The 18,079-nt window shown below is 37.6% G+C and overlaps 1 protein-coding gene across 1 annotated transcript in view; it reads right to left on the bottom strand.

Moving 5' to 3' along the window:
• Nucleotides 1–18,079, bottom strand: part of ERICH2 (glutamate rich 2) — a 36,687-nt gene that overhangs the window by 3,889 nt on the left and 14,719 nt on the right. The window contains exons 7-8 of the mRNA XM_030327072.1: nucleotides 16,292–16,479; nucleotides 3,997–4,054 (exon numbers count right to left, since the gene is read on the bottom strand). Of these exons, the coding sequence (XP_030182932.1) occupies nucleotides 3,997–4,054; nucleotides 16,292–16,479 (246 nt within the window). The remainder of the gene's footprint in view (nucleotides 1–3,996; nucleotides 4,055–16,291; nucleotides 16,480–18,079) is intronic.

Raw genomic sequence — 18,079 nt, 5'->3', positions numbered from 1 at the left:
AACCCAATACAATTTCTTTTTTTAAAGGCAGGATGAAGAGAAAAGAAACCAATGGATGCCAGGTGGGAAGCCCTGAAGCCAAACAGAGATATAAATGATTACACTGTGATTGGACAGCAAGGAAACATACCGGCAACCAGTGGCTTTATTCAGAAAATGAATTTTTAAAACATTTCAGAAGGGACAAAGATGCATTACTTTATGTAAATTAATTGCCTCAGATACAAAGAAAATAAATATATTAGTTGACCATAGGAGCCATTTCAAGCCTGAATGACCCACAAAAGTACCTCTTTTCCAAGTCTCTGCCTCCTTGACTAGAGTTATAAGTTTACTAATCAAATGAGGAAATGGAAATATAGTAGGATATCAGAAGCTTTCAAGCCAGACCTAGGATCTAATCCTAGGTGAATTAGTTTTCCTTGCTAAGACTCAGTTTCCTCAACTGTAAAATGGGGTTCATAATATCTGCCCCATAGAATTGTTTTAAGAATTAAACAAGGTATTCAAGAATGTTCTCATTATTAGTAAGTGCTCAATACAGACACATAAATACATAAATATGTAAATAATCTATGTTTACATACATAAATATATATAAAAATATATAGAGAGATACATAAATATATATAAATACATATAGATATATACAGAGAGATATATATAAATAAATAAGTAAATATAGAGAGAGAGAGAGAAAGAGAGAGAGAGAGAGAGAGAGAGAGAGAGAAAGGAATGTTCTATAGCAGAGGTAGAAGATAGGGAAAAAAAGACAAACTGGGGCACCTGGGTGGTTTAGTTGGTTAAACATCCAACTTTGGTTCAGGTCATGATCTTATAGTTTGTGGGTTCAAGCCCTGCATTGGGCTGTGTACTAACAGCTCAGAGCCTGGAGCCTCCTTGGGATTCTGTGTCCCCCTCTCTCTCTGCCCTTGCCTGCTCATGCTTTCTCAAAAACTGAATAAACATTTAAAAAAATGAAAAAGAAAGAAAAAAGGACAATATACTATAAGCATTTACATATAAAATAACCTGACGCCATCCTAGATGAAAAAAATTAATTTTGTCTGTTGTTCTGAATATAGAGAGGAAGTTTGGTCAGTCCTCAGCCAAGTGTTTCCTATTAGCATCAAACTAGTACTTTCTTCCCCCTGAGACAGTGTCTCCAACTCTCTGTTCTTTCCTGAACTTGCTTAGCATTGCTAATCCTGGGCCTCCCTAATTTCACATCATTGGCTGGAATCTGCTTCAGGGGTAGCCAATCCTATTTTGCATGCACATGCAGCCAGCTCCCGCTCCCATCTCTGCACCTCTCTGCCCCGTTTCCAGTCATCCTCCTCTTTTGGGAGTAGTGTTCTTTCCCACCTGGCATGGTGCCGGTCTTAGGGCCCTCCACAGCTCCTTTTCCTGTCTTCTAATCCTAGTCTGAGGCTATTTGACACTGACAGAAAAAAGTGAACAGTATTACTGGCTGAGCCAGTGGAGTAACAAACCAAACCAAACCATGGTTAATGTCAACCCCAAAAAGGTTTAGAGCATATGTGCTGTGATACCTGCTTTCTCTCCAGCTCCCAGCACAATGTCTGGTACAAGTCTGTGCTTGACATAAGGGAGGGAGAGAGAGAAATTTTACGGGGACATAACCCAATTAGGATAGACCAGTTTGAACTTTTTCATTCTCAATGCCGGTATTTAATGGACGTTTACTGGTTTGACTCAGGTCAATAAGCATTTTATTGAGCACCTGCTATTTATGCGATATACTACAGGCCTAACAATCAAAAGTGACTAACAGATGTAGTGATATCAGTGCATATATTTTATCAGCTTCAGCCAGAGGCTTTCTAAAATGACTGATGGATACGGAAATATAATACATGAATTTTCCCACTATTAGGCTGCACAAGAAACTCTGGGAGCTGGGACTGAGAGCTACAGACTCACTCACCTGTACCCCAGCCCCCAACAGAAGAGGGGTGCTGTGGGAGGCGGCAGCTTGGGCTCCAGTTTGGCCATGCCACTAGCTCCCTGAATGGTGCTGACCAAGCCGCTTAGCCTCTCTCTGCTTCTGCTTTGTTATTTGTAACAATGGGAATGGACACGATTTTCTTGAAGGAGTCCTTCTTATCAGAAATTCTGTTTGTGCACCACCCAAAAATACTTTTAATCAAAATATTTTATTCAATGGCTCTAAAGGTCAAAAGTGCTTAAATTAGACAAGGCAAATTATTTTGGATATAAAATAAGTAGTGCGAAAAGCATTCAAGAAACCCATTTTAAAAATTAGCCAATGAGGGGTGCCTGGCTGGCTCAGCTGGAAGAGCACATGGTTCTTGATCTTGGGGTTGTGAGTTCGAGCCCCACGTTAGGTGTAGAGATTACTTAAAAATACGATCTTAAAAAAATTTAGCCAATGATGTAAGAAGTACTGTATCCATAGCGGGGAGTCTATGTGAGGCCAGTGAAAGTAGATCCTCACAATTCCTACATTATATTTAAAAAAAACTTTTTTAACGTTTATTTATTATTGAGAGACAAACACAGAGCATGAGCAGGGGAGGGGCAGAGAGAGGGGGAGACACAGAATTCAAAGCAGGCTCTAGGCTCTGAGCTGTCAGCACAGAGCCCAATGCGAGGCTTGAACTCACAAACCGCGAGATCATGACCTGAGCGGGAGTCCGTCGCTTAATCGATTGAGACACCCAGGAGCCCCAGGAACTCACTGGATAGTTTTAACAGCAGATTGAACACAGCAGAAGATAGGACAGGTTAACTCAAAAACAGGTAGGTTAGTAGAACAATTCTAAAACAAAGCATAGAGATAAAAAGAAACGAAAAAAAAAAAAAAAGAAACAACAGCCTAAGTGTAAGATACATCAGCCAAACTACTAAAAACCAAAGGAAGAAAGAAAAATAAAGTAGATCGTTATTATTTCTCTACTCAAAAGTGCCCAATGGTTTCCCACTTTGCTCAGAGAAAGAGCCAAAGTCCTTAAATTATGAAAGGGTGCTATGCAATCTACATAATCCCCAAACCATAACCTCTCTGACCTCATCTCCTGTCACACTTCCCCTTAGGTATTCTGCCCTGATCACACTGGCCTCCTTGCTGTTCCTCATCAGGCATGTTTGCATCTCAGTACATTTGCTATGAGTCCTGCCTTCCTAGACCATCTTATTCAAAACTGCTTTGCATCTTTCTAGTACTTTCTATTCCTTCTTCCCTACTTAATTTTTCTCCATAGCACCTATCATTTATGACACACTAGTTATATATGAATTTGTTATCTGTTTGATACTAGATATAAATGCGGGATTGTTATCTGTCTTATTGACTGCTATACTTCCAGTGCCTAAAACAGTGCCTGGCACATGGAGGCACTCAAATATTTGTGGAATAAATGCATATTAAGTAAGGTTTGCTATACTACCTGACATGTCTTTGAAACTAAAGGCATAAAGTTAACTAACTCATTATCATGAAGGTCAAGATTTTTATTTATTTTCCAGTGATGATTAGTCTTTTTAAAATATTTTTTTAATGTTTTTTTTTAATGTTTTTTAAAATTTATTTTTGAGACAGAGAGAGACAGAGCATGAGCAGGAGAGGGGCAGAGAGAAAGGGAGACACAGAATCCAAAGCAGGCTCCAGGCTCTGAACTGTCAGCACAGAGCCCGATGTAGGGCTTGAACCTGAGGACTGTGAGATCATGATCTGAGCTGAAGTCGGACGCTTAACTGACTGAGCCACCCAGGCGCCCCTGATTAGTCTTTTTTAGTTTATCCCAAAGTTATTCTATATGTCTAAACTAGTCCTTACACCAATCAACTTAACTTACTATTAAGGAATCACTGAGATACTATTAGGGAGTTTACTAGGCTATAATAATCAGACCATCTTACAAATTATGAAATGCATTTAGAAACAAATAAAAGATTAGAAAACAGAAAAGTATTTTGGAAAAAAAAGAAAACATAAAAGTATTTTGTACTTACTCATCTGACATAATTTTTTTGCCAAATGGTAGTCTTGGCCCATTTCTGCTCTCAGGAACTGGAAAACATTAAGAAACTCTTCAGATAAGTACTTTCAGAGAGAATTTAAATGTCAATAATAAACCCCCTAAAAATATTACATTAATTATTAAATATTTTTCTTTTAATATTTCTACATTTTTGCAGAAGTCTATAATCAATTAATGAAGAATATTTAAGGACTTCCCATGGCAAGGCAACAGAGAACAAGTATGATACCTCTATGTTACTGCAGCCATACTATATGTATATTACTTAACAATTTCAGAATACATAGGTTGGTTCAACCGGCAAAGATAGTAAAGACATTCATCACTTTAATATCCCTTTGGTTCAGATACAGCTTTTTTTTTTTTTTTTTGTAAACTTAGTCCATAATTACATGACTAAGATTGTAATTCATTTCATTTTACTATTAAAAAAATTTTTTTTAATGTTTATTCATTTTTGAAAGACAGAAAGACCAAGCATGAGCAGGGGAGGGGCAGAGAGAGAAGGAGACACGGAATCTGAAGCAGGTTCCAGGCTCCAAGCTGTCAGTACAGAGCCCGACGTGGGGCTCGAATTCATGAACTATGAGATCATGACCTGAGCTGAAGTAGGATGCTTAAACGACTGAGTCACCCACGCGTCCCTTGTTTCACTTTTATTATATTTTTATTGTTACAAAGTAGTACATATTTTTGTATGTAGGGAGTTTAAAAGCTAAATAAACACATTCTGTCCCCAACTAAAAAGCATTTATATTTCTACCATCCAGAGATATTTATTTTTAGCATCTTCATCATATCATTTTAGTATTTTTCCATAAGTTAAACACATATTCACAAAAACTAGGATTATTCAGTAAGTTTTTTTGCTTATTTTAGAGAGAGAGAGAGCATGTATGTGAGTAGGAGAGAGGGTGGGGGGGAGAGCAAAACAGTGAAAGAGCGAGAGCGAGAGCGAGAGTGAATCTTAAGCAGGCTCCATGCTCAGCGCAAAGCCCCATGCAAGGCTGGATCCATGACCCTGGGAAAATGACCTGAGCCGAAATCATGAGTCAGATGCTCAACCAACTGAGCCACGCAGGTGCCCCTATTCAGTAATTTTTTTTTTTTATTAAAAAAAATTTTGTTTTAAGTTTGAGAGAGAAAGTACAAGTCAGAGAGAGACAGAGAGAGGGGGCAGGGAGAGAATCCCAAACAGGCTCCACATGGTCAGTGCAGAGCCTGATGTGGGGCTTGATTCCACAAACCATGAGATCATGACCTGAGCCAAGGTCAGTTGGTTAACCAACTGAGCCACCCAGGCGCCCCTCAGTAACTTATTAAAAATAAGCCACATATTGGGGCGCCTGGGTGGCGCAGTCGGTTAGGCGTCCGACTTCAGCCAGGTCACGATCTCGCGGTCCGTGAGTTCGAGCCCCGCGTCAGGCTCTGGGCTGATGGCTCAGAGCCTGGAGCCTGTTTCCGATTCTGTGTCTCCCTCTCTCTCTGCCCCTCCCCCGTTCATGCTCTGTCTCTCTCTGTCCCAAAAATAAATAAAAACGTTAAAAAAAAATTAAAAAAAAAAAAGCCACATATCATGATAATTTTCTCCCCATAAAATTAAATATTCTTATATATATTTTTACTTAGGTTACAGGTTAATAAAACTAATGTCCTATTCTAAAACTTACTTAGACTGCTTCCATTAAAAAATAACCCTAAACTTAGATGATTGTTCTTGATTGTGTGCACTATATTCTGAACATAGGCAGGTATACTAGGCTTCTTCTGCAAGAGGCAAGGGCATGGAGTATTAGAAGAGACACTTCCCCATGTTTCTAGACATTTGATATATACCCAGGCACCATTTTAAGAAGTTCTCTACCAGTTTTTTCAGTTTCTTCCACAGGTATGATTATTTACATTTCTCTAATGGAAATAGAACACTTCTGCAGATTTTTCTATAAACCATTACCTTTACCATAATCCCCACTTTTTCACATATTAATAAATGCTATGGTAAACTCATTAAACAGAATTGTTTTCTTTTTTTTTTTTTTTAGATTTTTTAAATATTTACTTATTTTTGAGAGAGAGGGAGAGACAGTGCAAGCAGGGGAGGGCAGAGGAAGAGAGACAGAGGGAGACACAGAATCCAAAGCAGGCTCCAGGCTCTGAGCTGTCATCACAGAGCCCAACATGGGGCTTGAACCCACAAACCGTGAGATCATGACCTAAGCCAAAGTTGGAGGCTTAACCGACTGAGCCACCCAGGCACCTGTTACATTTTTAAAATCTATTTTTGTCTATTAAGACCTATTTATTTTCATTCCTATTTGTGGTTTCCTTCCATTTTAATTATGGTATCTTGTGGTTTATCTAGGTCATTCTTTTTTCAAATATCCTGTTCTTAAATGGATATAGTAATTTGGTATTTACTTTGAATTTTGTTTATTTAATTCCTTTTCTTATTTTCCTTATATTTATTTTGTTCTTTTTCTAGGAATTACTATTTAGTTCATTTGTTGTCATTCCACTTTGAATCATCAGTGTCATCACTTAAGTATTCAAAACCTTAAGCTCTTTTTGAAAACTTTAATATTTAGTGTTGTGGTTATCACTATTTTCTAAGTAGTTTGTAAGTTTAGTTTTGATTTTGATTTGTAATTCAAGTGTCATCCAGAAGAATACCTTTTAGTTTAAAGTAGTTTTGTTATTGTAGTTATTTTTATTTTCAGTGCCTAGTTTAATTCATAACAGAGAATGTGACCAGTATCATATGTAGCTATTATTTATATTTTTAAAATCTTTATGGAAAATTTAAATAAACACAGAAGTAGAAAAAATAGTAAAAGAAGTACACATCTCCAATTCTCATCTTCAAAAATTAATATTTTGTCAATCTGATTGTATCAATATTACTATACATTCTTTTCCCCAGTCTGCCTAGACTGTTTTAAGATTTTTTACAGATATCATCTCATTTCACTTTATTTATTTATTTTTTTTAATTTTTTTTCAACGTTTATTTATTTTTTTTGGGACAGAGAGAGACAGAGCATGAACGGGGGAGGGGCAGAGAGAGAGGGAGACACAGAATCGGAAACAGGCTCCAGGCTCCGAGCCATCAGCCCAGAGCCTGACGCGGGGCTCGAACTCACGGACCGGGAGATCGTGACCTGGCTGAAGTCGGACGCTTAACCGACTGCGCCACCCAGGCGCCCCTCATTTCACTTTAAATTAAAAACCCAATGACACTATGGCTATTACGCCTAACGAAATTAACAAGAATTTCTCAATATCAATTAATATCTAGTCTATTTCATGAAGCATTATGTTAATAATACTAGCCTCAGAAAATGAAAAGGAGCATGGAATCAATTTAAAAATGTACTTAGCACTGACCTATTTGTTGTTGCTGTTAACAAAAAAATGTGTATGTATATATTTCCTTTTAACAGTTCAAAATGCAGTGAAATTAAGAAATTCATGCAATGGATATTTGGCTAAAGACTTTCATGAGAATTGCTTAAAACTTCAAAGTCAAGCTAAATTAAGAAGACAGGTTTAAAAAAAGTGGTTTTACATTAAATTATTTGTGACATTCAAAATAAAGAGATGGGACTTCCAGGGAAGATAGCAGAGTAGCAGGACCCTAAACTCACCTTGTCCCTCAAATACAACTAGGTAACACTTGCATCACTGCAAACAACCCAGATAATGACCCAAAGACTGGCCAAACAAATTCTACAACTGAATATAGAAAAGAGGCCACATCAAAGAGGGTCAGAAGGGTGAGGATTCAGTGGGAACCTAAACCCCATAGATCTGACCACTGGAAGAAGGGAGCCACAGACCCAGAGAGGGGTGAGAAACAGACTATCACACAGGGGGAGCCTGCAGGGGGAAGAGGAATCCTCACAGCATTTGCCTTTGAAAACCAGAGGGGCTAAATTTCCTGAGTGCTTACAACCAGAGGGACTTAAAGCCTGAAACTTTAAAACTCAGCAGCCTTGGCTCTGGGAGAGCTCAGAGGGTGATAGGACGCTGAGCCCTTACCCTTAAAGAGATAGCACAGCAAACATCCTTCAGAGATACAGCTTGTAAACAGTTTGAAAGTCACCTGGAGCTTATGGGAGGGAGAGTTGGTTACCAACTCAGGAGTTTGGGGAGGAACTTCTCCAGGAACAAAGGAGCTGGCAGGCTCCAATTCCCTCCCCTGCCCCTCATCATAAACATACAACTACCTGTGGGAACCAGCACAACACTGGCATTCACTACCTACCTTGCTTACACCACACCCCGCCCCCTCCAGTCAGGCCTGCCTCAGTCCTTGTGTTGCAGATCCTCTCCCCCAGAAGACCCCTGCAAACCTTGCCAGCAGTGCCTCTCCTGACCTCTCACGGAGGACGTGTGCACCTTGTTAAAACTGCATCCCCTGACTGCTCATCCTTTGTGGAGTGCCCAGCTCTGTCTCTGTGGTAGCTGTGTGTCCCCTGTGGAAGAGGACCAGTGCTACCTAGTCAAAAGTGCATGTCCTTCCCCCTACTTACAAGAGCAAGAGACTTCCCTAACACACACAGAAACAGACACAGAGAGTTAGGCAAAATGAAGAGACAGAGGAATATGTCACAAATGAAAGAACTGGACAAAATCACAGCAAGAGACCTAAGCGAAATGGATATAAGTAATATGCCTGATAGAGAATTTAAAGTAATGACCATAAAGATACTCACTGGACTTGAGAAAAAGGTGCAGGACATCAGTGGGACCCTTAACACAGAGATAAAAAAAAAGAACCAATAAGAGAGAAAGAACATAATAAATGAAATCAAAATACACTTGATGGAATAAATGGCAGGCTGGAAGAAGCAGAGGAACAAATGAATGAACCAGAAGATAGAGTAATGGAAAGTAATCAAGCTGAACAAATGAGAGAAAAAAGAGTTACATAAAACAAGAATGGTCTTAGGGAAATCAGTGACTCCATCAAGCATAATAACTTTCACATTATAGGGATCCCAGAAGAAGAAGAGAGAGAATTGGGGGCAGAAAATTTATTTGAAGGAATAATAGTTGGAAACTTCCCTAATCTGGGGAAGGAAACAGATACCCAGAGATCCAGGAGGCACAGAGATCCTAACAAAATCAACCAAAGGAGGTCCACACCATAGTAATCAAAATGGCAAAAAGTAGTGATAAAGAAAAAAAATTAAGCAGTAAGAGAAAAGAAGATAGTTACCTATAAGGGAAATCTCATAAGGCTTTCAGTGGATAGACCAGAAGGAAGTGGAATATATTGAATATATTCAAAGTGCTGAATGGGGAAAACGTGCAGCCAAAAACACTATCCAGTAAGGCTATCATTCAGAATAGAATGAGATGAAGAGCTTCTCAGACAAACAAAAACTAAAGGAGTTCATGACCACAAAACTAGCCCTACAAGAAATATTAAAGGGGACTTTTTGAGTGGAAAAGAAAGAACATACGTGAGAGTATGAAAAGTAGGAAACATAAAAGTAGTAGGACTAAATATTTCTGTAAAAAATCAGTCAAAGGATTCACAAAATAAAAGGATGTAATATATGACACCATATACCTAAAACATGGTGAGGAGAGGAATAAAGAATGGGTTCAACTTTAAGTGACCATCAACTTAATATAGACTGCTATATGCAGATGATGTTATATACAAACCTAATGGTAACCACAAATCAAAAACCACTAATAGATACGCAAAGAATAAAGAAAAAGGAACCTAGGTATATCACTAAAGAAAGCCAACAAATCATTAGAGAGAGCAAGAGAAGGATTAGAGAAAAACTACAAAAAAAACCCATAAAACAAGTAGCAAAATGGCAATATATACAAATCTATCAATAATTACATTGAGCGTGAATGAACACTCCAATAAAGACATAGGGTGACAGAGTGGATAAAAAAACCAAACCCATCTACATGCTGCCTACAAGAGACTCATTTCAGACCTAAAGACACTTGCAGATTGAAAGTGGGGGGATGGAGAAACATTTTTAAAAAATGAAAAGGTACGTGCAAAAAATAAAAAAAACAGAGTAGTTTTCAAGAAAGAGAGAATAATGACACTTTTTAAAACTATGACTACAGGGGCGCCTGGGTGGCGCAGTCGGTTAAGCGTCCGACTTCAGCCAGGTCACGATCTCGCGGTCCGTGAGTTCGAGCCCCGCGTCAGGCTCTGGGCTGATGGCTCAGAGCCTGGAGCCTGTTTCTGATTCTGTGTCTCCCTCTCTCTCTGCCCCTCCCCCGTTCATGCTCTGTCTCTCTCTGTCCCAAAAATAAATAAACGTTGAAAAAAAAAAAATAAAACTATGACTACCTATATTACATTGATAATATTAAATAAAATTGTAAGGTTAAAAAAAAAAAGACCTAAATATGAGACCTGAAACCATAAAAATCCTGAAAGAGAGCACAGGCAGTAATGTCTCTGACATTGGCCATAGCAACATTTTTCTAGATATGTTTCCTAAGGCAAGGGAAATAAACTATTGGGACTACATCAAAATAAAAAAAACTTCTGCAAAGAAAGGGAAGCAATTAACAAAACTAAAAGATAATCTACTGAACACAAGATATTTGTAAATGACATATCTGATAAAGGGTTAGTATACAAAATATATAAAGAACTTATACAACTGAACACCCAAAAAACAAACAATCGAATTAAAAATGGTCAGGACATGAACAGATATTTCTCCAAAGATGACATTCAGATGGCCAACAGACACAGGAAAAGATGCTCAACATCACTCATCATCAGGGAATTGCAAACTGAAACTGAAATGAGGTATCACCTCATATCTGTCAGAATGATAAAATCAAAAACATAAGAAACAGCAAGTGTTGGAGAGGATGTGGAGAAAAAGAAACCCTCTTGTACTGTTCGTGGGAATGCAAACTGGTGCAGCCACTGTGGAAAACAGTATGGAGGTCCCTCAAAAAGTTAAAAATAGAACTAAACTATGATCCAGTAATTGCATTACTGGGTATTTGTCCAAAAAATACAAAAACACTAATTCAAAGGGATACATGAACCCCTATGTTTATAGCAGCATTATTTACAATAGCCAAATTATGGATGCAGCCCAAGTGTTCACTGATAGATAAACAGATAAAGAAGATGTGGTATATTATACACAATGGAATATTACAGATCAAAGAGTACACTTATGATGAAAACAAAGAAAAGAAAAATTGAAAGATTAGAACTATGAACACACGTATACATTTTACCTAGATTCAACACTTCTTAACATTGTGCTACATTTGCTTTATCTCTCTCTTTTGATAGGTAAGGTGTAGATAGTCTAGATATTTTTCACAGAAACATTTGACGGTTGCAGACATTGTAAAATTTCACCCTGAAATATTCAAGCATGGGTCTCCTAAGAATAAGTTCATGCTTCAGTGTAACATTATACCCTTATCACATCTAAGAAAATTAACAGTAATTCTGTAATAAAATATTACATTCAAATTGAGACTTCCCAATTTGTCTTTAAAATTTTTTTAATTGTCTTTAAGATTTTTTCCTAGGCAGGATTCCATCAAAATTCATGTTGTGATTTTAATTGTTAACTATATTTTGTTTTTGTTTATTTTTTTAATTCCAGTACAGTTAACATACAGTGTTATATTAGTTTCAGGTAGATAATATAGTGATTCAATTCCATATATCACCCAGTGTTCATCACAAGTGCACTCCATAACCTCCATCACCTCTTTCACCCATCCCTTCACTCATCCCCCCTCTGGTAACCATCAGTTTATTCTCTATAGTTATGAGTCTGTTTCTTGGTTTGTCTCTAATCTTTCAATTTTTCTGTAGGTTTGAAAATTTTGAAAATAAAGTTGAGAATTTCAAAAGAGATGCATTCTGAAAACAAAAGATCTTATGCACAGATACAGCATAACATATGAAAATAAGCAATCTCATATTGTTTGAATATTTATCTGAAAATGAAGTCATGGATTACTTTTATAATTTAATGTCAAAAAAAATAGAAAAGAAATAAGGGGTGCCTGGGTGGCTCAGTCCAACTTCAGCTCAGGTCATGATCTCACAGTCTGTGAGTTCGAGCCCTGCATTGGGCTCTGTGCTGACAGCTCAGAGCCTAGAACCTGCTTTGGATTCTGTGTCTCCCTCTCTCTCTGCCCCTCCCCTGCTCACGCTCTGTCTCTCTCTGCCTCAAAAATAAATAAAAACATTAAAAAAATTTAAAAAAATAAAAAACAAAAGAAATAGTGACAGGGCACTTGGTTGGCTCAGTTGGTTAAGTGTCTGACTTTGGCTCAGGTAATTATCTCACTGCTTGTGAGTTTGAGCCCCACATCAGGCTCTGTGCTGACAGCTCAGAGCCTGGAGCCTGCCTCAGATTCTGTATCTCCCTTTCTCTCTGCTCCTCACCTGCTCATGCTCTTTCTCTCCTTAAAAAAAAAAAAAAAAAATTAAAAATTAAAAAAAAAAGCAATAAAATGAGCAACTACAAAGAGTTTGGTTATGGCAAATAGGGTCTTTGAATGCTTTATAATTCACGAATGATATAGATGTTCAGTCAAAGGATGAGGCTAAGTAAAATCTTCCCAATGCTTGGCATCAATTTTTTTCTCCCTTGCTAAAACACCTTATAATATTAAGGAAGTTTCAAAACTCTCTACATATGCTTTATTCTAAGAGTAAAATATGGCAAATGTGTCTGATTTCTTTATATGATTCCATGGCTTAGCATTTCGGTTAAATTATATTAAAAGGCAAGCACTTTAGCATTTTATGCTAAAACTCTAATTGAGGCTTCTAGCCATGATGGAGCTAATAGAGATCAGATTTTTCTCCCTCCTAAACAACCATAAAACTGTACAAAATATATGAAACAAGAGTTTTCAGTAATTTGACAATAGGTATTATGGGATAGTGATCTGGAGAAGAGAAACAAGATGGGTCCTATTACTACCTCAGTTTACGGGTGTGGGCTATTTCCAGGTACCAGCACAGGCAGGAAGGAACCAGATACCAGTGATTGGAGTGGAAAAAAGACAGTTTGGAGTTCAGAGAGGCCAATGTTATATTTTCAAGAGAGCTCCAGCAATCTACAGAGGTGTCTCTTTGAGTCTTTGTCTGGAATTCATCTGCATATGAGTATGAAGAAACTATTTGAGGCTAGAGAAAGAATTGCTGGAATGAGCAGGTAGAACAATTACTGAATAACACACAGGGCTGAACAGAGCTCATGTTTTCTCCAGCCAGATTAGAAGTTCCTCTTAATACACAGAGCATTGGGAAGAGTCCTCATAAAGGCATTGCCTTAGTACTGTCCCTACAATATAAAGGCTACCCTGCGGGGCGCCTGGGTGGCGCAGTCGGTTAAGCGTCCGACTTCAGCCAGGTCACGATCTCGTGGTCCGGGAGTTCGAGCCCCGCGTCAGGCTCTGGGCTGATGGCTCGGAGCCTGGAGCCTGTTTCCGATTCTGTGTCTCCCTCTCTCTCTGCCCCTCCCCTGTTCATGCTCTGTCTCTCTCTGTCCCAAAAATAAATAAACGTTGAAAAAATAAAAATAAAAAAAATAAAGGCTACCCTGGACCCTCCCAACAAAGCTTAAAAGATAAGACTCAAAAAGAGAAACCTGCTTCCAAGAAACCCAACTATGTCCCAGATCAAAGCCCAAAAATATTTAAAGGAAAACTACAAAAGTTTGTGCCAAAGAATATAAAATTTTTAATGTCTATGATTTAGTAAAAAAAAATTACTAGGCATGCAAAGATGCAGAAAAATATGACCCATATAATGGAGAACACTTAGGCAACAGAAACCGACCTAGAATTGACAAAAACGATAGCATAGCAGACAAGCACGTTAAAATAGCTATTATAAATATGTCATATGCTTAAAAGTAATATATGAATAGATGAGAGAAATAACTGATATAAAATATTTAAAACTTCTAGAGATGATAAAATATCTGAAATTTTATACACACACATATATGGAGAAAGAGGGAGAGAGGGAGGGAGGAAGGATGGGATTAACAGTAGAGTATAACTATAAGAAAAGATCATGAACTTGAAGAGAGACCAATAGAAATTTCTAAAATGTAATATATACAGAAAATAAACAAGGAACATCAGTGACCTTTGGGACAACATTGGGTCGTCTAACATACATGTAACTTGGAGCCCAGAAGAAGAGAGGGAGAGAAGAGGTTAAAAAAACAATTATTTGAAGACTTAATAACATTTTCAAATCTGGTTTAAACTATAAACTCATAGACCCAAGAATCTCAATGAGCAGAAGCAATGTGAAGAAAACCACATCAAGTCATATTGTAATCAAATTGCCAAAAATAATAATACGAAAGAAAAAAAAATTAAATAATGAGAAAAAAACATATACAGATGGACAAAAATAACAGCAGACATCTTGTCTGAAACTATGCAAAGTATTGGACAATGGAACAGCTTTCAAAGTACAAATCTTCCTCAACTTATGATGGGAATAAACCCATCATAAGTTGAAATAAATTGGAAATGTATTTAATACACCTAACTTACCAAACATCATAGCTTAGCCTAGCCTACCTTAAACATGCTCAGACCACTTACATTAACCTACAGTAGGGCAAAATCATCTAACACAAAATATATTTTATAATGAAGTATTGAATAATTCATGTAATTTATTGAATACTATACTGAAAATGAAAAATGTAATGGTTGTAAGTGTATTGGTTGTTTATCCTCATAATTGCGTGGCTGGCTGGGAATTGCAGAATGCTGCAACTACCCAGCACATGAGAGAGTAATCATACAACATATCAATAGGTAAGGAAGAAATCAAAATTCAAAATTCAAAGTATGGTTTCTACCGAATGCATATCATTTTCACACAATTATACAGTCGAAAAATTGTATGCTGAACCATTAAAAGTCAGGGACTGTCTGCACCAAAAAAACCTCGCAACCTACAAATTCCTAGCTCATACATTCTTTAAAAATGAAGATAGGGGCGCCCCAGTGGCTCAGTCGGTTGAGCCCCCAACCAGCTCAGGTCACGATCTCATGGTTTGTGAGTTCAAGCCCCACCTTGGGCTCTGCGCTGACAGCTCAGAGCCTGGAGCCTGCTTCAGATTCTGTGTCTCCCTCTGTCTCTGCCCCACCCCCTCTCATGTTCTTTCTCTCTCTCAAAAATAAACATTAAAAAAGTTTTTTTTTAATGAAGATATTAAGACTTTTTCAGATAAAAGCTGAGAGTATTCACTGCTCACAGAACTACATTATACAAAAGAAACCATAAGAAGTTTTTCAGGTAAAAGGAAAATAGTATCAGGTGGAAATTGGGTTCTACACAAAGCTATAAAGAACACCAGAAATGTGTTCCAAAAAAGATATTTTCCCATTAAAAAATTTTTTTTAAAGAGGATTGACCATTTAAAATAAAGATAGTAACAATGTATTATAGGGCTTATAATATACATGGAAGTAAAATGCATGACAATAAGAAGGGGGAAATTAAAATATATTGTTATAAAGTTCTTACAATGTACATGAAGATGTATAATATTAACTAAAGGTAGACTGTGATACCACAACTGGGGTAAAATTGCTTTTTTCTACATAGAATTATCAGTAAACGTTTATGTACAACTTTTGCATGTGATGTTTCAGGCTTCAGTGCCTTTGCACATGTTTCCTATGCCAAAAATGCCATCTCTACTTGTTTACTTGATGAATTCCTGAGCTTCCCTTTTCCTTCAAGTTTCTAAAACTCCAATGACTATTCTTCTAAAAATCTTTCCTTTATCCTGTTTCTTCTACTTCTACTCTCAGTCACTTAATCCTCCCTATTCCCTGAGAACTTCATAAATACTTCTACTAGCACAGATTTCATTTTATTATAAATTGTACTATACACATTATACCTGTTAGTTTTCAAGGGAGACATATCTTTCTTATCTATCTCTAAATATCCCCAATAACTAGCATGGTGCCCAGTTGTGTAGAAAGCATCCCTTAAAGCAGTCCTTGCAGAGTTTTGTACCCAAACTTTTATTCCTGTTTCTGCCTTGGGCAGAATAAGTCACTTCCAGAATCTTCTCTCACCTCTCACTTCGTGAAGGTAGTAAGAGATGAGTAGCTAGGTAAGCATCTGTATATGGGCAAGGATATTTTTCCTATTTTTTCAATCTTCAAGACTATACACTACTTATTTTAATATTTTTAACTTTCTTACATTATAATGCACAAGTTAAACTTACTTCTGCCATTAACTCTAATGGAGCATGAGTATCCTTATTAGGGTGACTGTCTTCATCATTATCATCATCACTGGTATCATCTTCACCATCATCATCTGTCGATTCAGATAACTTATCATCAATACCCTGAAGGCAACGTTTGTTATTTTTCTCCTGCTCTTGAAGGACTGCATCTTTGCCCACTTGACCTAAAATAGAATATGCATATTTTTTTAATTTAAATTTAAATTTTTATTTTAGAGAGAGAGACAGAGAGAGAGAACATGCAAGCCAGGGAGAGGGGCAAAGGGAGAGAAAGGGAGAGACAGAGAAAGAGAGAGACAGAGAGAGAGAGAGAGAGAGACAAAGAGAGAATCTTAAGCAGGCTCCATGCTCAGCACAGAGTCCACTACAGGTCTAGATCCCGTGACCCTGGGATCGTGACCCGAGCCAAAATCAAGAGTCAGACACTCTACCCAGGCACCCCAGAATATGCATAATTTAATCAATACTGAAAAGTTCAAAAATTAAAAGTGGTTACTCCTAAATTAAGATGTATATATACTATATGGCTCCCTGTTCTGGGGTTTATTTTTTTCATGACTAAACAGCACTGCAATGAACTTACCTGATTTCCAAAAAAAAAAAAAAAAAAAAAAAAAAGTAATACAACTACCAAGAGGGAAAAAAACAAACCCAAAACACTGAACTAATCTTAGTGTTGTTTGGCGCTTAAAATTTTAATGGTAAATGGAAAACAGTTTTGTTTATATAAAATATGATTTCAAGAAAAAAAAAAGAAATGAATACTATTCTACCTCCAGAAATACATTTCCTAAATTGTTCTTATAGGAAGGTAAATATGAAATAAAGAGCCTGGAGAGTAAAAGTAAGACTGGAGAGGCTGAAAAGAAAATAGTTCTTCTCAGGCAGGTCATGTCACTGCTTGGATACTTGAGAATAAAGTTCTTTCTCTCTCAACACACACACACACGCAAATTAGAAAAGAGACATGTGGGGGTGCCTGGGTGGCTCAGTCGGTTAAGCAGCCAACTTCAGCTCAGGTCATGATCTCATGGTCCGTGAGTTCGAGCCCTGCGTCGGGCTCTGTGCTGACAGCTCAGAGCCTGGAGCCCATTTCAGATTCTGTGTCTCCCTCTCTCTCTGCCCCTCCCCTATTCATGCTCTGTCTCTCTCTGTCTCAAAAATAAATAAACGTTAAAAAACATTTTTTTTAAAGAAAAGAGACATGTGAAGTATTCTAGCTATAACCAGAAGTTACATAACATTAGTAATGATTTTTCTAATGTCGAAACACAATAGTTACGGTGAAATGCAGATGACTGAAAAATAAAAATAAGCACTAATAACTACCCATTCAGTGCCCAGCACTATGTAGAGTCCCAGGAACACAAAAATGACAGTTCTTGACCTCAGGGTACTCATTCACACTCTAATTGGGGAGTCAGAAACATAATGGATAGTGATAAAGCAGTATGGAAGTACGGTGATAAAAACGTGTGGAATAAACAAAAGAACAAAGGAAGGCCCCATGCCAACCTGGAGAGTGGTCAGGAGTTGCCCAGTCTGAGTGGATCAGTTTTTCTAAGGAGAGGAAACAGCATGAACCAACACAGAAACAAGACCGTGCCTCAAAGCACTTTGACACTTCTTAGGAGTCAAGGTTGAGACTAAAATGGTGACAGATGTGGCTGGAGGGGTAGGTAGATAATGGAATCTTACAGGCCAGGAGCCTTGGAATTAGGACTATACCCTAAAAGTAAACCCTACTAATGATGGATTTTAAGT

The sequence above is a fragment of the Lynx canadensis genome, chromosome C1 (assembly GCF_007474595.2).
Source record: "Lynx canadensis isolate LIC74 chromosome C1, mLynCan4.pri.v2, whole genome shotgun sequence".
Classification (NCBI taxonomy): Eukaryota; Metazoa; Chordata; class Mammalia; order Carnivora; family Felidae; genus Lynx; species Lynx canadensis.
The sequence above is the reverse complement of the archived record's forward strand: the minus strand, read 5'-3'. Positions and strand labels throughout refer to the sequence as shown.